At 69.8% G+C, this 19,321-nt stretch overlaps 1 protein-coding gene across 11 annotated transcripts in view; it reads left to right on the forward strand.

The window, feature by feature from the left end:
• Positions 1-19,321, forward strand: part of ADGRB2 (adhesion G protein-coupled receptor B2) — a 99,987-nt gene that overhangs the window by 53,843 nt on the left and 26,823 nt on the right. For all 11 annotated transcript variants that reach the window (XR_012897551.1, XR_012897552.1, XR_012897550.1 and 8 more), the window contains 11 exons: positions 1,018-1,182; positions 5,259-5,423; positions 7,182-7,283; positions 9,388-9,494; positions 10,529-10,723; positions 11,203-11,271; positions 14,078-14,186; positions 14,340-14,486; positions 14,985-15,060; positions 16,336-16,438; positions 17,059-17,102. Coding sequence is in view for 8 of the 11 variants with exons in the window: in XM_075908513.1 (XP_075764628.1) it covers positions 1,018-1,182; positions 5,259-5,423; positions 7,182-7,283; positions 9,388-9,494; positions 10,529-10,723; positions 11,203-11,271; positions 14,078-14,186; positions 14,340-14,486; positions 14,985-15,060; positions 16,336-16,438; positions 17,059-17,102 (1,282 nt within the window). In the remaining 3 variants the exon portion in view is untranslated. The remainder of the gene's footprint in view (positions 1-1,017; positions 1,183-5,258; positions 5,424-7,181; positions 7,284-9,387; positions 9,495-10,528; positions 10,724-11,202; positions 11,272-14,077; positions 14,187-14,339; positions 14,487-14,984; positions 15,061-16,335; positions 16,439-17,058; positions 17,103-19,321) is intronic.

Consider the following 19,321-nt stretch of genomic DNA (forward strand, 5'->3'; position numbering starts at 1 on the left):
GGTGAGAAGCTGTGTCACCCCAACAGGGCCTGGCCTGCCGGGGAGCTGGCCGTGCCCCAGGAAGGGAGCCAGCCTCCCACGTCCACCCCCAGTGGCCTGCCCGGCCCACCGGGCCATCCCTCCGCCCCACGTGGCTAGTTCCTGCCTGGGACCCCGCTGCGTTTCCACGGCGACGGTTTCAGGGCCCTGGGCGGGCCGGGGCTTGGGGTTCGGTGCTCACATCAGCCAGGAGGGGGGCGGGGGCCTGCAGGAGCCGTGCTGGTCGGAGGCCGGCGCAGGGGCCTGTGGAGGGGCAGAGGCGCGGCCGTGCTGCCCCCCAGCCAGGTCCCTGCTCAGGGCCCGTGGGAGGAGCCGTTGTCCCTGTGGAAGAGTCTGGTCAGGCAAGGTCCTTCCACTCTCAGGTTGGCGGAGCTCAGCCCCGGGACCCTCCGCAGCCCTCCTCCAGTTCAGCCTGTGCCCCTGGAAAGGGGCTGGCGGGAGCAGGCTGCCATTGGCGACTGGCCGGCTCATCACGGAGCCGCTGCAGCAGCACCGCCCCTGGCCAAGGCAGATCCCCCTGTCCCCGGCAATGCCTCCCCGTGGGCAGCTGGCACTCGGCTCCGGGGGCCCCCTCGCGGTAAGCGCCGGCCCCCCGGCAGCGCTTTGCAGAGCTGTAGCACCAGTGGAACTGGGAAACGGGAGTCACCCCCCCCCCCCCGGGCCTTTCGAGAAGGCCGCGTGCTGGAGACAACTTCAGGGGGGCCCTGCCATTGGTACCGGCAGGGAGGCCGGATGTGAACTCAGGGCCTGGAGCCCCAGAGTGCAGGCAGCCGGCGTGTCAGCTGTAAGGGCAGTGCCTAGCTGGCAGCAGTAGTAGGCTGTTACTTTCCAAGCCGGCCAGGAGGAGGGCATGAGGCCTGATGAGTTGCCGAAGCCCCTCCCTGGGGATTGGGGAGCATGAGGTTTGTGCCTGGCTCTGGAGCCCCCCGGAGCTCCTGTTTGCACTAACCCCCCTCTCCCTTGTGCTCCCCCCGGCAGTGGAAGGCCAGTGGCTGGAGTGGGGTGCGTGGAGCCGGTGCTCGGTGTCGTGTTCCAACGGGACCCAGCAGCGCACGCGCAAGTGCAGCGTGGCGGGCCACGGCTGGGCGGAGTGCAAAGGAGCGCACGCCGACGCCCGGGAGTGCACCAACCCCGAATGCCCAGGTAAGGCGCATGCTCGGGGATGGGGGCGGGGGGCTCAGGCGGGGCCGGGCCGAGGGGGAGCGTGAGCTCGCAGAGCCCCTCGGGTGCTGGGCGCTGCTTTTGGGCAGACTAGGCCACACGTGGCACGGGCCGGCACGCTGGGCCCTGCTGTGGCGGCGGGACTCGGGGGGCGGGGCGGGGGGGAAACAGCTCCATGCAGGGCTGGATGCCACTCCCAGACACTAGGTGTGAGCAGCGGGGCCACGTCAAGGGGAGCGTCCCCGTGCGCCGCTCCGGTCTGAGTGGCCGTGCTGTGCTGTGGGTGCCCCCTGCATCACCATGGGTGTGAGCTGGGGTGCCAATTCGGGATCCTCGTGCGACAGTGTGGGTGTGAAGGGTGATGCCGTGCTGGGGTGGGGGATCCCCGTGCTTCACAGTCATTGTGAGTGGAGATGCTGTGCCAGCATGGGGGGATCCCTGTGTGTTACCGTGGGTGTGAGCCGGTGTGTTGCCGTGGGTGTGAGCTGCGGTGCTCTGCCGGCGTGGGGGATTCCCATGCGTTGCTGTGAGTGTGAGCCGTGGTGTTCTGCCAAAGTGGAGGGTCTCCGTGCATTGCTGTGAGTATGAGCTGTGGTGCTCTGCTGGCATGGGAGATCCCCGTGCATTGCTGTGAGTGTGAGCCGTGGTGTTCTGTTGGCGTGGGGGGTCCCTGTGCGTCCCTGTGAGCGTGAGCCATGGTGCTCTGCTGGTGTGGGAGATCCCTGTGGATTGCTGTGAGTGTGAGCCATGGTTCTTTGCCGGAGTGGGGGGGTCTCTGTGAGTGTGAGCCTTGGTGCTCTGCCGGTGTGGGGGGTCCCCGTGCGTCTCTGTGAGCGTGAGCCGCTGTGCTCTGCCGGCATGGGGAGTCCCTGTGCGTTGCTGTGAGTGTGAGCTGTGGTGCTCTGCCAGAGTGGGGGGGTCCCCGTGCGTATCTGTGAGTGTGAGCCTTGGTGCTTTACCGGCATGGGGGGTCCCTGTGCATTACTGTGAGCGTGATCCGTGGTGTTCTGCCGGCGTGGGGGGTCCCCGTGCGTCCCTGTGAGTGTGAGCCGTGGTGCTGCCGGTGTGGGGGGTCCCTATGTGTCTCTGTGAGTGTGAGCCTCTGTGCTCTGCCGGAGTGGGGGGTCCCCATGCATTGCGGTGAATGTGAGCCGCTGTGCTCTGCCGGCGTGGGGGGTCCCCGTGCGTCCCTGTGAGTGTGAGCCGTGGTGCTCTGCCGGCATGGGGGGTCCCCGTGCGTCCCTGTGAGTGTGAGCCGCTGTGCTCTGCCGGTGTGGGGGGTCTCCGTACGTCCCTGTGAGTGTGAGCCGTGGTGCTCTGCCGGAGTGGGGGGTCTCCGTACGTCCCTGTGAGTGTGAGCCGTGGTGCTGCCGGCGTGGGGGGTCCCCGTGCGTCCCTGTGAGTGTGAGCCGTGGTGCTCTGCCGGAGTGGGGGGTCTCCGTACGTCCCTGTGAGTGTGAGCCGTGGTGCTGCTGGCGTGGGGGGTCCCCGTACGTCCCTGTGAGTGTGAGCCGCTGTGCTCTGCCGGCGTGGGGGGTCCCCGTGCGTCCCTGTGAGTGTGAGCCGTGGTGTTCTGCCGGAGTGGGGGGTCCCCGTGCGTCCCTGTGAGTGTGAGCCGTGGTGCTCTGCCGGCGTGGGGGGTCCCCGTGCATTGCTGTGAGTGTGAGCCGTGGTGCTGCCGGCGTGGGGGGTCCCCGTGCATTGCGGTGAGTGTGAGCCGCTGTGCTCTGCCGGCGTGGGGGACTCCCGTGCTCTGGCTCTTGGCACGGCTTCCCCAGCGAGCAGGGCTTCGTGCTCTGCTGAGCTGGCGCTGCCCCAGCTGCCTGACCCTCCCACGCCGTGGGCCCTGCCTCCCGGACCCAGACTGGCTTGGTGTCCGCTGTGGAGCGGGCCCCTTCCTGCTCCCCGGCCCGGGTGGCGGTGCTCGCCCTGGGTCTCCGCTGCGCTCTCCGGATCTCGGCGCCCGGGGCTGTGGCCGTCCCTTCTAGCCAGCTGGCGTCTCCGCTGCATGGCAGGCCCTTGGTGTCAACACTTTAAACGAGCTGCAGACAGGCCCGTGATCCCGTCTGGGGCACCAGCTGCGCTCCCTGGGAACGCGACTCCCGAGTAACCGGCAGCAGCGGTGACACGTGGGTCTAACTGCTCCCCCCCATCTGTCAGTAGAGGAGCAGAGGGGCAGGGTACGTCCAGAGCTGGGCCCTAGGGCTGCCTGCTCGGACGATTTCCACTCACACGTGCTGCCCTGGTGTTGCACGCTCACATGCGCTCCCCCTGCACCTGCACGTCCGTGATCCGTGCACCAGGACGGCAGGGAGGCTGGGATGCTGCAGGTCCCTGGGCTAGGAGCTCTGCGAAGCTGCTGTTGTCGCCTGCTCACTTGGTGACGGTTGCGGCTCCCTGCTACGCTGGAGTGCTAGCCCCCTGGCACCGCAGTCGTGCCCTGCTTGTGGCTCCCACAAACACGGGGCGCACAAGCATCTGTGTGAGCATTCACTGGGAACTAGCAATCCCATGTGCACACTCTGCGCGCAGATCTGGGAATGCGTCCGTGCACGAGTACTCCCAGTAGTGTTGGGGGGCTGCGCACGTACACATGAACCTTCACAAGTGCCCAGAGCCACTAGTGTGTGCATGCAGGGGCGGTTACACTGGCGAGTGGCTGCAGGCTGGTCAGTTGCTGCCAAGACCAAGCACGTGGCCAGGAAGACACTGTGCTGGCGAAGCGTGAGCCGTCATGCTGCTTGCTGGGCGCGGACCCAGAGGTAGCCGTGCCGCTAGCTAGCAGAGCTTTCCAGCTCGTTCAGCAGGCCAGGGCCTGTGCTTTCGGGGCCAAAGACCCGGGGTCTCTCCTGCTGCCATGCTCGTGGGCCATGTGTGTGTGCTTCAGGGCAGTCTATACGTGCAAATGCAGCCTGGGTGAGTGCACGAGAGTGTGCACAAGCGTGCACTCGCGGAGAGAGGAGCTGGCTCAGAGACTCACAGGCACACCCAGCGGTGCCAAAGACCTTTGCCAAACCGTGGCGGCCCTTCCGTGCCGAGGGTGGTTCTTTCCTGCCGGCCGGCCAATGCAGGGTTAGCCTGATTGGAATGCGGCTGGCAGAGGCTGATCCCGTGGCGGGGGCAGCAGGACGGGACGGGACGGTCTCCTGAGGGCGCCCCTGGCTTGGCCCCTTCTCCCGTCAGTCCCGGCTCCTCGGGCGGGTCCAGACAGACCCTGCGCACCCAGCGCCAGGCCCAGTGCGACGCGACGGCAGATGCTGCCACGTCGGGGGCGCCGGCTCCCGGCAGGTCACACGGTGCGTCCGAGGGTCTGAGCTCCGCTGTGCGGCCACAGCCCACGTGCAGTGCGGCCAGCCTGCCTGTGTCTGGGCCCTGGCTCTGCCTCCTGGCTCTGGGTGTGCGCGGCTTCCATCCCCCACCCTGCTGAGAGCCCCAGGGGGAGTCGCGTCCCTGCTCCGTGCCTCAGTTTCCCCATCTGTACACGATGGGCAGGGATACCGACCCATCGCTGTGCAGTGCCGGGAGGCCGATGTCTCGAACCGCGGTGGCGTCTCCCTGGGGTGGCGCCGGACTCTGACCCTTGCCCAAGCCCTGCAGGGGTATAAAAGACTGAACAAGGGAGAATCGGGGGGAATGCGGGGGGGGGAGGGGAGGGAGCCGCGTTGGTGGCTGAGCCCTGTGTGCAGGGGCCGGGCAGTGGCTGGAGGGGGCCGGCAGGCCCTGTCTGGGTGCCCCGTGGACTGGCCGGTAGCGGGCAGGAGCGTGGCTCCTGGGAGGGGGTGGGGCTGGCTGGCGGGTTGGTACGGCCGGGAGAGCGGTGGTGCCAATTAGCCGAGGACACCCTGGCCACGAGGGGCCGTTTGTCTCGTTTGGTTGAAACGAGGCGGAGGCGACTGGTGAATGGGTTTAATAAACCGCGGAAGGTTTGATTAAAGCAGTTACGGGCTGGTGCAGCCGCGCCCTCGCCAGAGCTGGGCCCGCCGGCCTCTGGCCCTCCCTGGGGGTCCCTGTGCCGCCCGCAGCGGGGCCCTCACACGCGTCTCTTGCTCCCCTGGCAGTCGACGGCAAGTGGGGCCCGTGGAATCACTGGAGCTTGTGCTCCAAGACGTGCGACACGGGCTGGCAGAGGCGGTTCAGGATGTGCCAGGGCACGGGCGTGCAAGGCTACCCGTGCGAGGGCTCCGGCGAGGAGGTCAAGACGTGCAACGAGAAGAAGTGCCCAGGTACTTGGCGGAGAGTCGGCCTCCAGCCCAGCGCGGCTCACCCTGCCTCGGCCCGTCCCCTCGGGGCAACCCAGGGCTCTGCCTGTCTGCCCCGCCGGCCGGCAGCTCCTCCTGCTGTCCAGCCACTGGCCCCAGCCGGCCGGCCGTTCCTCCGGCTGCCACCTGCCCTCCTCTAGCCGGCCCTCCTCCCGCTCGCCGTCTGTCTGTCCTTCCGCCCGCCCCGTGTCTCCGTCTGTCTGTCCCTCCGCCCGTGTCTCCGTCTGTCTGTCCTTCCGCCCGCCCCGTGTCTCCGTCTGTCTGTCCTTCCGCCCGTGTCTCCGTCTGTCTGGCCTTCCGCCCGTGTCTCCGTCTGTCTGGCCTTCCACCCGCCCCGTGTCTCCGTCTGTCTGTCCTTCCGCCCGCCCCGTGTCTCCGTCTGTCTGGCCTTCCGCCCGTGTCTCCGTCTGTCTGGCCTTCCACCCGCCCCGTGTCTCCGTCTGTCTGGCCTTCCGCCCGCCCCGTGTCTCCGTTTGTCCTTCCGCCCGTGTCTCCGTCTGTCTGTTCCTCCGCCCGCCCCGTGTCTCCGTCTGTCTGTCCTTCCGCCCGCCCCGTGTCTCCGTTTGTCCTTCCGCCCGTGTCTCCGTCTGTCTGTCCTTCCGCCCTCCCTGTGTCTCCGTCTGTCTATCCCTCTGCCCGTGTCTCCGTCTGTCTGTCCTTCCACCCATGTCTCTGTCTGTCTGTCCTTCCGCCTGCCCCGTGTCTCCGTCTGTCTGTCCTTCCGCCCGCCCCGTGTCTCCGTTTGTCCTTCCGCCCGTGTCTCCGTCTGTCTGTTCCTCCGCCCGCCCCGTGTCTCCGTCTGTCTGTCCTTCCGCCCGCCCCGTGTCTCCGTTTGTCCTTCCGCCCGTGTCTCCGTCTGTCTGTTCCTCCGCCCGCCCCGTGTCTCCGTCTGTCTGTCCTTCCGCCCGCCCCGTGTCTCCGTTTGTCCTTCCGCCCGTGTCTCCGTCTGTCTGTCCTTCCGCCCTCCCTGTGTCTCCGTCTGTCTATCCCTCCGCCCGTGTCTCCGTCTGTCTGTCCTTCCACCCATGTCTCTGTCTGTCTGTCCTTCCGCCTGCCCCGTGTCTCCGTCTGTCTGTCCTTCCGCCCGTGTCTCCGTCTGTCATTCTGCCCGTGTCTCCGTCTGTCTGTCCTTCCGCCCGCCCCGTGTCTCTGTCTGTCTGTCCTTCCGCCCGTGTCTCCGTCTGTCTGTCCTTCCTTCCTTCCACCCATCTGCCCTCCTCTAGCCGTCCCTCCTTCTGCTCGCCTTCTGTCTGTCCTTCCACCCACCGCTGTGTCTCCGTCTGTCCATCCCTCCTCCCACCCACCTGCTGTGTCTTCATCTGTCTGTCTGTCCTTCCTCCCTCCCACATTCTGTCCGTCCTTCCATCCATCTGGTGTGTCTCCATCTGTCTGTCCATCTATCCTTCCACCCACCTGCCCTCCTTCCGCCCACATTCTGTCTGTCCTTCCATCCATCTGGTGTGCCTCCATTTGTCCGTCTGTCCTCCCACCCACTCCCTGTGTCTCCGTCTGTCTGTCCGTCCATCTGTTCTCTCACCCACTGTTGTTGGCTTGTCCATCTGTCCTTGCACCCACCGTCTGTCCATCCCGCCCCCCTCCAACCCGCCTGACGCATGTTCCCCCCGACCCCACTGCCTGCCCCCAGGCCAAGGGGCCCGGCTGCGCTGGGCAGGCGTCTCCTCACAGCCCCGGGTCCCGTCTCCCCCCACCTTCCCTCGGCAGCCTACCACGAGATGTGCAAGGACGAGTCCGTCATGCTGATGACCTGGAAGAAGACGGCCGCTGGCGAGACCATCTACAACAAATGCCCGTCCAACGCCACCGGTGAGCGGCCAAGGGGCCGTCCCCCCACACCCCCCGGCGGAGAGCGGTGGGGGGGCTACGACAGTCGTTTCCTGCCATGTCCCAGCCTGTCCCCCAGCAGCCTGGCCCTGGGGACGAGCCGCGCTGGAGCTGCTCGGCCCCCCCGTATTCCTGCTGCCTTCCAGGAGCCCTGCTTCCCCTCGGGCCCCACAGCCCCAGGGCACCTCTGGGAGGGGGGGACTGGCTGCAAGCAGCTGTGGGTAGGGGTAGGGGCAGGGCTGTTTGCCCGGGGCAGGGGGTGGAGCGGGCAGGCCGTGGGGCTGTGGGTAGGGGGCAGGGCTGTTTGCCCGGGGCGGGGGGTGGAGCAGGCAGGCCGTGGGGCTGTGGGTAGGGGGCAGGGCTGTTTGCCTGGGGCGGGGGGTGCAGCGGGCAGGCCGTGGGGCTGTGGGTAGGGGCAGGGCTGTTTGCCCGGGGCGGGGGGTGCAGCGGGCAGGCCGTGGGGCTGTGGGTAGGGGGCAGGGCTGTTTGCCCGGGGCGGGGGGTGGAGCAGGCAGGCCGTGGGGCTGTGGGTAGGGGGCAGGGCTGTTTGCCTGGGGCGGGGGGTGCAGCGGGCAGGCCGTGGGGCTGTGGGTAGGGGCAGGGCTGTTTGCCCGGGGCGGGGGGTGCAGCGGGCAGGCCGTGGGGCCGTGGGTAGGGGGCAGGGCTGTTTGCCCGGGGCGGGGGATGGAGCGGGCAGGCCGTGGGGCTGTGGGTAGGGGGCAGGGCTGTTTGCCCGGGGCGGGGGGTGGAGCAGGCAGGCCGTGGGGCTGTGGGTAGGGGCAGGGCTGTTTGCCCGGGGCGGGGGGTGCAGCGGGCAGGCCGTGGGGCTGTGGGTAGGGGCAGGGCTGTTTGCCTGGGGCGGGGGGTGGAGCAGGCAGGCCGTGGGGCCGTGGGTAGGGGGCAGGGCTGTTTGCCCGGGGCGGGGGGTGCAGCGGGCAGGCCGTGGGGCTGTGGGTAGGGGCAGGGCTGTTTGCCCGGGGCGGGGGGTGCAGCGGGCAGGCCGTGGGGCCGTGGGTAGGGGGCAGGGCTGTTTGCCCGGGGCGGGGGATGGAGCGGGCAGGCCGTGGGGCTGTGGGTAGGGGGCAGGGCTGTTTGCCCGGGGCGGGGGGTGGAGCAGGCAGGCCGTGGGGCTGTGGGTAGGGGCAGGGCTGTTTGCCCGGGGCGGGGGGTGCAGCGGGCAGGCCGTGGGGCTGTGGGTAGGGGCAGGGCTGTTTGCCCAGGGCGGGGGGTGGAGCAGGCAGGCCGTGGGGCCGTGGGTAGGGGGCTGGGCTGGTTGCCCGGGGCGGGGGGTGGAGCGGGCAGGCCGTGGGGCTGTGGGTAGGGGCAGGGCTGTTTGCCCAGGGCGGGGGGTGGAGCGGGCAGGCCGTGGGGCCGTGGGTAGGGGGCAGGGCTGTTTGCCCGGGGCGGGGGGTGCAGCGGGCAGGCCGTGGGGCTGTGGGTAGGGGCAGGGCTGTTTGCCCAGGGCGGGGGGTGGAGCGGGCAGGCCGTGGGGCCGTGGGTAGGGGGCTGGGCTGGTTGCCCGGGGCGGGGGGTGGAGCGGGCAGGCCGTGGGGCTGTGGGTAGGGGGCAGGGCTGGTTGCCCAGGGCGGGGGGTGGAGCAGGCAGGCCGTGGGGCCGTGGGTAGGGGGCTGGGCTGGTTGCCCGGGGCGGGGGGTGGAGCAGGCAGGCCGTGGGGCCGTGGGTAGGGGGCAGGGCTGGTTGCCCGGGGCGGGGGGTGGAGCAGGCAGGCCGTGGGGCCGTGGGTAGGGGGCTGGGCTGGTTGCCCGGGGCGGGGGGTGGAGCGGGCAGGCCGTGGGGCCGTGGGTAGGGGGCAGGGCTGGTTGCCCAGGGCGGGGGGTGGAGCAGGCAGGCCGTGGGGCCGTGGGTAGGGGGCTGGGCTGGTTGCCCGGGGTGGGGGGTGGAGCGGGCAGGCCGTGGGGCCGTGGGTAGGGGGCAGGGCTGTTTGCCCGGGGCGGGGGGTGGAGCGGGCAGGCCGTGGGGCTGTGGGTAGGGGGCAGGGCTGTTTGCCCGGGGTGGGGGGTGGAGCGGGCAGGCCGTGGGGCCGGGCAGGCCATATGCTCCCTTCTCCTTTTCCCCTCTGGTGCAGGCTCCGCCAGCCGCCGGTGCCTGCTGGATGCCCAGGGGGTGGCCTACTGGGGCCTGCCCAGCTTCGCCCGGTGCATCTCCCACGAGTACCGCTACTTACATCTCTCAGTAGGTGCACACCCGGCGGGCAGGCCACCCGCCCCCGGCGCCCGCGCTGCCTTGAGCCCCCCGGCGCTGGGCGGGGCCAGACCCCCCTGCCAGCTCTGGGCCCCGTGCGGGAGGGGGTGGGCCACACCCCCCCCACTTGCCCTGCGTGCTCTGGGCAGGGGCCATTTCCTGGGGGGCTCATGGTCCCCGCCAGAGGCTCCCCGGGTTTGCAGAGCGGCTCATCCCATAGCGGGTGGGGGGTCTGGGTCATGGTTTCAAGTGCCGGGTGCGGGGCTTTGACCCAACGTTCTCCAGAAAGTGGGGGGTGGGGGTCGTGGGGCAGGGATTGCTGCAGGGAAAGGTGCCTCACGCCTCCTCCCTAGGGCCAGCCCTACCCCTTGGCCAGCCCCACAAGCCAGCCTCCTCCCCCACGGTGCCCTTGCTGGGTTAAGAGGTCCCTGTGACCAGCACTCTAATTCTTTCCATCCGTGTGTGGAATAAATTTTAGTATGTGCACAGAGGCATGCATGGATGTGCACCACCGGTAGCTCCACATGCTGCCGGCTGTGGGCGCTCTCCTAATCAGCAGGGTAGCCCCTGAATCTCTCCTGGGTGGCCACCCAAGTGCCCTGCCGTGTGGAAGGGGCTGGGGGCAGGAGTGACAAGGGGCGAGAAGGGGCGGGGGTAAGAACCAGCCTCTGTCTGGAGCTCCGTAGCCCATTGGGACACTCACAGCCTGGCAACGTGGCCGGATGCCATCTCCTGTGTGGGTGTGTTGTGGAGGGTTAGCTGCCCCCCATGGGGTGGGGCATGAAGAGCTGCCCCTTCGGGGCATCACAGGGGCCATGCAGGGGGACTGAGGCATGGGAAAGGGCCATTGGAGGGGGCCCACACTGGGGAGGGGAGGAATGAAGAATGGCCCCAGGTTCTCCCATGGTTGTCTGTGCAATTGCCAGCCAGAAACCTGTCTGGCTGCTGGGGAAAGGGACCTGGGGAACTCCCTGCTGCAGGATAATCTCTGCCTTCCCCTCCCCCCTCTCTCCCTCCGCCCAAAGCTGCGGGAGCACCTGGCCAAGGGGCAGCGCATGCTGGCGGGCGAGGGCATGTCGCAGGTGGTGCGCAGCCTGCTGGAGCTGATGTCCCGCCGGACGTATTACAGCGGGGACCTGCTCTTCTCTGTGGAGATCCTGCGCAACGTCACCGACACCTTCAAGCGGGCCACCTACATCCCCTCCCCCGAGGACGTGCAGGTTCGGCCCGGCCAGCCCCTCAAAGGGGGGGCCTTGCATGGTTCTCGGGGGGGGGCCAGGACACTCCCTTCGCTGCCTGCCTGCCTTCCCTCGGGCGTTGCTTTGGGGGCTCACCCCTCGCGCTTTGGCGGGAGCCCGGCTGGGTCTGGCGGGGTCGTGTCCCTGCCGCCTCCGGCCCCTTGTGCATCGGGGTCCCGCTGCCCCCAGCCCAGCGGCCGCACCTGGCCTGGGTCCGAGCGGGTGGGGCGGGGGGAGCTGGCGCGGATGCCAGGCTGCCGGCGGGAGCGTGGGGGGGGGGGGCCGGTGAGCCGCGGGCCAGGAAGAACCCCAGCCGGGGGGCGTGCTGTGCCAGGGTGTGCACGCACGGGCCCTCTGGGGGGCAGTGGAATTTCGAGGCTCCGGGATCAAGCCTCGCCTGGCCCTCGCCCCTGGGCCTCCCGGAGCTGCCCCCTCACGCCCCTCTCCCCCTCTCCCGGCAGCGTTTCTTCCAGGTGGTGAGCTACATGGTGGACTCGGAGAACCGGGACAAGTGGGAGGATGCCCAGCAGGTGAGCCGGCCGCTCGGGGACGGGCAGCAGCCGCCAGGGGGGCGGGCGCTTAGCGCGGCTGTGACAGCGGAAGGGGGCAGGGCGAATGGGGCCGGCCCTTCCAGTGGGGCCCCCGTCAGATGCCCCCTTGGCTCTAGCCTTGTCTAGAGGGCCCCCGGTCTGGGAGCTTTTCCTGTCCCTCAGTGGGTGCTGCGAGACATACCAGGCTGGGGGGGGCCTGTGGGGAGGGGTCTCTGATTGGGTGGCTCTGGGGAGGTGGGGCAGGCTGTGGGGGAGCTGTGTGGCCGGCAGGAGCCTGGCCAGTCGGGCAGGGGAGCCAGCGGAGAGGGGGAGCCGGCGGGGCAGAGTCTCTGGCTAGCTGCATGGGGGGAGAGGAATTGGGGAGGGGGCTCTGCGGCCCCATGGAATTGGGGGAGCCCAGCTCCCTGCCTGCGGGCGGCTGGACGGTCAGCGAGCCTGGGGCGAGCCGGGAACCGGGGGGGCAGGTCTGGCGCGGCTGCGTGGGAGAGAGCTGAGGTTTGGGCAAGGGAGACCCCTCCCCTAGGGCTCAGCATGGCCTGGATCAGCACTAGCTCCTGTCCCCCCCCGACTCCGCCCCACAGAGACCTTTGGAGCCACCCAGGTCCTTCCTGCCCCCTTCCCTATGAGTGGGGGCATGTGGCAAAGCGCTGCCCTCCCCCCGCCATGCCTGGGCCCCCCGGTAGCTCCCATCCCCTCCCCCCGCTATGCCTGGGCCCCCCGGTAGCTCCCATCCCCTTCCCCCCGCCATGCCTGGGCCCCCCGGTAGCTCCCATCCCCTCCCCCCGCCATGCCTGGGCCTCCCGGTAGCTCCCATCCCCTCCCCCCGCCATGCCTGGGCCCCCCGGTAGCTCCCATCCCCTCCCCCCGCCATGCCTGGGCCCCCCGGTAGCTCCCATCCCCTCCCCCCGCCATGCCTGGGCCCCCCGGTAGCTCCCATCCCCTCCCCCCACCATGCCTGGGCCCCCCGGTAGCTCCCATCCCCTCCCCCCACCATGCCTGGGCCCCCCGGTAGCTCCCATCCCCTCCCCCGCCATGCCTGGGCCCCCCGGTAGCTCCCATCCCCTCCCCCGCCATGCCTGGGCCCCCCGGTAGCTCCCATCCCCTCCCCCCGCTATGCCTGGGCCCCCCGGTAGCTCCCATCCCCTCCCCCGCCATGCCTGGGCCCCCCGGTAGCTCCCATCCCCTCCCCCGCCATGTCTGGGCCCCCCGGTAGCTCCCATCCCCTCCCCCCGCCATGCCTGGGCCCCCCGGTAGCTCCCATCCCCTCCCCCCGCCATGCCTGGGCCCCCCGGTAGCTCCCATCCCCTTCCCCCCGCCATGCCTGGGCCCCCCGGTAGCTCCCATCCCCTCCCCCCGCCATGCCTGGGCCCCCCCGGTAGCTCCCATCCCCTCCCCCGCCATGCCTGGGCCCCCCCGGTAGCTCCCATCCCCTCCCCCGCCATGCCTGGGCCTCCCGGTAGCTCCCATCCCCTTCCCCCCGCCATGCCTGGGCCCCCCCGGTAGCTCCCATCCCCTCCCCCGCCATGCCTGGGCCTCCCGGTAGCTCCCATCCCCTCCCCCCGCCATGCCTGGGCCCCCCGGTAGCTCCCATCCCCTCCCCCCGCCATGCCTGGGCCACCCGGTAGCTCCCATCCCCTCCCCCGCCATGCCTGGGCCCCCCGGTAGCTCCCATCCCCTCCCCCGCCATGCCTGGGCCCCCCGGTAGCTCCCATCCCCTCCCCCGCCATGCCTGGGCCTCCCGGTAGCTCCCATCCCCTCCCCCCGCCATGCCTGGGCCACCCGGTAGCTCCCATCCCCTCCCCCGCCATGCCTGGGCCCCCCGGTAGCTCCCATCCCCTCCCCCGCCATGCCTGGGCCCCCCGGTAGCTCCCATCCCCTCCCCCGCCATGCCTGGGCCCCCCGGTAGCTCCCATCCCCTCCCCCCGCCATGCCTGGGCCCCCCGGTAGCTCCTATCCCCTCCCCCGCCATGCCTGGGCCCCCCGGTAGCTCCTATCTCCTCCCCCTGCCATGTCTGGGCCCCCCGGTAGCTCCCATCCCCTCCCCCCGCCATGCCTGGGCCCCCTGGTAGCTCCCATCCCCTCCCCCGCCATGCCTGGGCCTCCCGGTAGCTCCCATCCCCTTCCCCCCGCCATGCCTGGGCCCCCCGGTAGCTCCCATCCCCTCCCCCGCCATGTCTGGGCCCCCCGGTAGCTCCCATCCCCTCCCCCCGCCATGCCTGGGCCCCCCGGTAGCTCCTATCCCCTCCCCCTGCCATGTCTGGGCCCCCCGGTAGCTCCCATCCCCTCCCCCCGCCATGCCTGGGCCCCCCGGTAGCTCCTATCCCCTCCCCCGCCATGTCTGGGCCCCCCGGTAGCTCCCATCCTCTCCCCCCGCCATGCCTGGGCCCCCCGGTAGCTCCTATCCCCTCCCCCTGCCATGTCTGGGCCCCCCGGTAGCTCCCATCCCCTCCCCCCGCCCTGCCTGGCCTCCCTGGTAGCTCCCATTCCTTCCCCCCGCTGTACCTGGGTCCCTGTGGCATCCCTGTCCCCTTCCCCTCCATACCTGGGTCCCCCTGTTATCCCCCCTACACACCCTACTTAGGTTCCCAGGGTAGCCCCATCCCATCCCCTCCCCCCACTGTACCTGGGTCCCTGTGGCATCCCTATCCCCTTCCCCACCATACCTGGATCCCCCTGGTAGCCCTCATCCCCTCCCCCATGGTACCTGGGCCCCTGTGGTAGCCCCCGTGCCCCCCCTGCTGTACCTGGGCCCCATGATGGGCTCTCCCCCTTGCTGTGCCCGCAGGTGTCCCCCGGCACCGTGCACCTCATGAGGGTGGTGGAGGATTTCATCCACCTGGTGGGGGATGCGCTGAAGGCCTTCCAGAGCTCCCTCGTGGTCACCGACAACCTGGGTGAGTGGCCGGGCCGGGCGCGAGCTGGTTTGTCCTGGGCAGGGGCAGCGCAGAGATGGGTGGCGGCGAGGCTGGGAGCCTGGCCGAGGGGGGGGTGTCAGGCGGCCCGTGGCCAAGCTGGAAGTGACCCTGTCTCCCTTCCCCGCCCGGCAGTGATCAGCATCCAGAGAGAGCCCGTCTCGGCCGTCTCCAGCGACATCAACTTCCCCATGAAGGGGCGCCGGGGCATGAAGGACTGGGCCCGCCACTCGGAGGACAAGCTCTTCATCCCCAAGTTGGTGCTCAGCCTCTCCTCCTCTGGTACGGTGGGGCCTGGCCATGGGGCGCGGGACCTGCAGGCTGCCGGGGGAACAGCTGTGTGTGCGGGCGCGTGCTTGTTCACAAGTGTTTGTGTGTGCACTTGTGCAAGGTGTTTGCACATACGCGGGCCAATGCGTGCGTGCATACTCACGTGTGACGAGGCGTGTGTATGCCCGTGCGTGAGGTGTGTGTTGGTGTGCAGGTGTGCAAATGCCCGTGTGTCTGCATCCCCGTGGACGTGTGATGAATGTGGGTGTGCCACCTCGTGTGTGACTCTGGGAAGGCACGTTCACCAAGTTCTCAGGTGAGCACATGCACGTGTCTACCTGCCCTCGTGTGCACGTGCCCGCTTGTTCACTGGCGATGGAGGGGTGTGTGCATTTGTGTGTACGCGTGTGCAAGCTCACATGGAGCGTGTGTGCACGTGGGGGGAGCCAGGTCCCCGGGATGACTGCCATCTCCATTCACTGCTGTTCTGTCCCCTTCCCCTCGCTGCAGAAACGGACGAGTCGACGTACTTCGTGATCGGGGCCATCCTGTATCGCACGCTGGGCCTCATCTTACCTCCTCCCAGGTGGGTGGCAGCTGGGGCACCGGGACAGGAACCTGGGCTTCCGGACGGAGCAGGGCGGGGAGCCCAGGGGTGGCTGATAATGTCCCTTGTCGCTCATCACTCTGACACGCAGCCGGGCGGGGGCGGAGGTTGAACAAGGCTGGGCCCTGCAGGGGTTTGGCCCAGACTGGCCCTGATCTGTGACCCCACTGACGTTACCGCTGCGGGTGGGGACGGGGGGACGGGGAAGAATCGAGCGAGGAGCAGCCCTGGTTCCTGGGTCTGAGCGTGGGTAAGGGGGGGGGCGCCCTCCAGGCCCCAGGCCTCACAGATGGCACTGGAGGCGGGCAGAGGCTCTGGTTCCTGGCGTGGGCTTTGGGGGGCGGCACTGGAGGAGCGAGGGGGTGGCCGGGATTACGAGCAGCGCCTCCCAGCGGCCCGGGTCCAATCCTGCCCCTTGACAAGCACGGGCAGGCGAAGGGGGTGGGATGCAGGGTCGGGTTGGCGGCTCTCGGCCCCACATACATCAGGGCCGCTCACCCACCTACATCAGCCGCCAAGAGCTGTAGCCTGGACCGAGCGCGAGAGAGAAGCAGCAGGTTTGTGTGGGAGGGGAAAATGCAGGGCTGGAGCGTGAGACAGCCGAGCGGCCCGTAGGCACGGATGGGCCCACGCGTGTGTGTATCCACACGCACACTGCACCCGGGCACAAACACGACTGCGCCCAGGCCCACTCTCCATCCACGCACGAGCAGGGGGGTGTATGTGTGTGTAGCCACACACACACGTGCGCGCACAAAGGTAAGGAGCCACCGTTCCCACACAACTGCGGACGCACACGCCACGTCAAACCCAGCTGTGTCCGTGCTGAGACGCGGCGGGAGGGTCGGCAGGCCTGCTTTACGCCGCTAGATTCCAGGAGCACAGGTTAGCGCAGGAGGGACCCACAGGTAATAACGGGCCCTGGAAACTAAACTCTAACTAGGCCCCGTGGCTGGAAGTTGAAGCCAGACAAACCCCCACGGGGAGGTGGAAATCTAGCCGGGAGGACTCGACAGGGCGGGTGGCGTCTAACAGGGATGTTCGACACCAAGCAGGGAGGAACGGCCCACGGCCTGGCCTGCGCCAGAGGTTGGCTCCCAGCGCTCCCTCCTCTCCCTGTGCCACGAGTAAGGAGGGGCACAGCGCGATCAGGTGCACGTGCAAAGACAGGCGTGTAACGCTGCGTGCACACCGGCTTGCACGCCCCGCCCCCGCCGTGCGTCCTGACTCCAGCCCGTTCCCTCGTGCCCACAGGAGCCCCCTGGCCATCACCTCCAGAGTGCTCACGGTGAGCGTGCGCCCGCTGACCAAGCCCACGGAGCCCCTCATCTCCGTGGAACTGTCCCACGTGCTCAATGTAAGTGCTGGGGGCCTCGGGCGGGGGGGGTCCCCCAAACCCCGTCGTCTGCTCGTCACCCACACACGAATGGTGGGCCCGGCTCTCCCCACAGCCTTGTTTCAGCCCCGGGCCCGCCCTTCCCCACAGCCGTCCCGGCCCTGCCGTCCCAGCCCCGCTGCCCCTCAGCCCCCTCTCACGGTCCTTGGGCTGGACTGAGCCCGCCCCACTGCTGAGCCCACGTCCTCCTGCAGGCACGTGGGTGCCCTGCTGCCCCTCCCCCTTCCGCTCTGTTTGGGGGCTGCCCGACTCCTCTGCCACGTATCACCCTTGGGACGGGGCCCCGGGGCCGCATGGGGCTCGCTCTGTGGGGCGCAGCGGGGGCAGCTCCCTGAGCGGGAGGCGGGGGGAGGTTTCCATGGCCACCTGTTACCAGCCTGCCCGGCGTGGATGCTACGGTGGTACCAGGCACCCCGGCCTCTGCGGGTGCCTTCCCTCTGGGGGCCCGTGCTGCGGCGGGCTGAGGGGCACGAGGCTAGTGGGGGCAGCGGAGCCCCCGCCCCCCGCCATGGCTGGAGACGCAGGGGGGCGGGGGGAGAAGACGCCCCCGTCTCTGCTAACCCGGCTCCGTCTCTCCGCAGGGCACCTTGCACCCACAGTGCGTCACCTGGGACCCCTCCAAAGCGTGAGTGCCGCCCTGGGCCCGGCCTGCCACTCGGGGGGCTTGGTGCTGGGGCCCCATGGGTGGGGGGGCTGGCTCTGTGCGCTGGAGCCAGATGTGGGGCCTGTGGGACACCCTCCCTAACCCCGCCTGCCCCATGGATGGCGCAGCCTCTGCTCACTCGCCCCCCGCAGGCACTTACACCAGGGCCTGGTCCGCTGTGGGGTCTGGAGCTAGCACCCAGCTGTCCCGTCACCGGGCCCTGTCTAGGGAGCTGCCAGCTCTGTGCTGGATGCTGGGTCCCTGCAGGGCGTTAGCTCCGCGCTGCCCTCCTGCCGTGGGAGATGGACGCAGGGCCAGGCTGGGGGGAGCCAGCCGGCCCCCCGTCCTCGCAAGGCGCTGTTGACAGCACACGGCTGGGCACACGGAGAGGGCAGGCTCCCTGCGGCTACCAACCCTCCTCAACGCCCCCTCCCCGCCCTGCCTGAGCCCCCCAGCCTCCCCCCAGCACCGCCCACCCAGCCTGGCTGCCGCGCCCCAAGCGGAGAAGCGGGGTGACTGGGAGGGACCGGGGCTGGGCTGGGGGGTCGTGGTTTCTTCGCAGGGGGAGAAGGGGATGAGAAGGGGACCCCTTGCCCCCGTTCTTGGGTGGGTAATGGGGTACGTTGGCTGGAAGGCGCCAGCGAGCCAGATGGGGGCTCTGTGTGGCGCTGCCCGCACCCCTAATCCCAAAGCTCCCAGTACCCCAGGGAGAGCCCCCCGCGCGTGAGCCTTGGCACAGGGCTTATTCCACAGCCGGGAGGGATCTAACAGGCTCCCCGCCCATCCCGGTGAGGATGAGGGGAGTGGACGGAATGGCACTAATATGGGTTAATGGCACTAATACGGTATCGATTAGCGCCCGCGCGGGGCGGGGGAGGGGTGCCTGCAGCTCGCCAGATGCGGCGCATTAGCGAGAGGCTGGAGCAGAGTGCCGGGGCCGTGCGGCGCACGGGAGGGAGAGGGATTCCACGAGGGCAGAGCGCCGGGGCCGTGCGGCGCACGGGAAGGAGAGGGATTCCACGAGGGCAGAGCGCCGGGGCCGTGCGGCGCACGGGAGGGAGAGGGATTCCACGAGGGCAGAGCGCCGGGGCCGTGCGGCGCACGGGAGGGAGAGGGATTCCACGAGGGCAGAGCGCCGGGGCCGTGCGGCGCACGGGAGGGAGAGGGATTCCACGAGGGCAGAGCGCCGGGGCCGTGCGGCGCACGGGAGGGAGAGGGATTCCACGAGGGCAGAGCGCCACGGCGCAGGGGCGGGGCGCCAGTGACCTCCGGCGGCTGTGGCTGGGCACCCTGACGGCCGTGCCCAGAGGGGTGTGTTCGTGGCAGTGGCTGTGGGGAGCTGGTGGCCCGTGGGGCAGGACGATCCGGGAGGGGGGAGAGCCTCACACTCTCCATCTGGCCAAGTGCATCCTCCCTTCAGGTTGCCGCAGCAACCTCGCTGTGACTGGCAGCCGGCTTCCCCCCCCCCCCCCCGATGGACAGTCCCAGTCCAGCCGCCTCCCGTGGACAGGCCGTGTCGGCTGCCACGCTCCCGCTCCCCCCGCAAAGGGACCCTCCCTCCCCCGGCCACTGCCAGGCACCGAGCGTCTTGGGGACAGGGGACGCAGCCCTCCCCCGCCTGGGCTACTGGTTCCAGTGCAACCCTGCTGGGGGGGGGGGGTCTCAAGATGGGCCTGAGGCTGGACTGGGCCAGCATCTGGAGCCGGGCAGCTTGGGGGCAGCATGCTCTGTGCGGCGCACGTGGCAAGGCTCAGCCAGTGCCGGGGCCAGGGAGCTGCAAACAGCTGCTGCCGGCGCCTCTGACCTGGCCGGGACCTGGGCTAATCAGCCCCCAGGAAGAGCTCTCTAATGCCCGGGGCAGGCAGTTGCCACCCCTTGGTTTGGCGGGGGAGGGGCAGCAGCAGCCCCTGCCATGGTCCTGGCCGGACGGGAAGCCACGTTTTGCCGGGGGGCCTGTGTCTTTCCCCCCTCCCCCGCCCCGTGGAGGTGAGTTTTCCGGTGTGGCGGAGGTTCCCCGCACCCACTGCGCTAGCACAAGCAGCGGCGCTGTCGGCGGGGCAGGGCCTCCCCTGCAGCCTGCTGCAGCAACCCAGGGCCACGTGCCCCTGGCATCAGAGCCCTAGGCCCGTGGGCCATCAGGCTCCATTCTCACCTGTTTCTGGCCTTGCACGGTTGCCTGCCTGCCTGTGGCTTTGCACACT

The sequence above is a fragment of the Pelodiscus sinensis genome, chromosome 25 (assembly GCF_049634645.1).
Source record: "Pelodiscus sinensis isolate JC-2024 chromosome 25, ASM4963464v1, whole genome shotgun sequence".
Classification (NCBI taxonomy): domain Eukaryota; kingdom Metazoa; phylum Chordata; order Testudines; family Trionychidae; genus Pelodiscus; species Pelodiscus sinensis.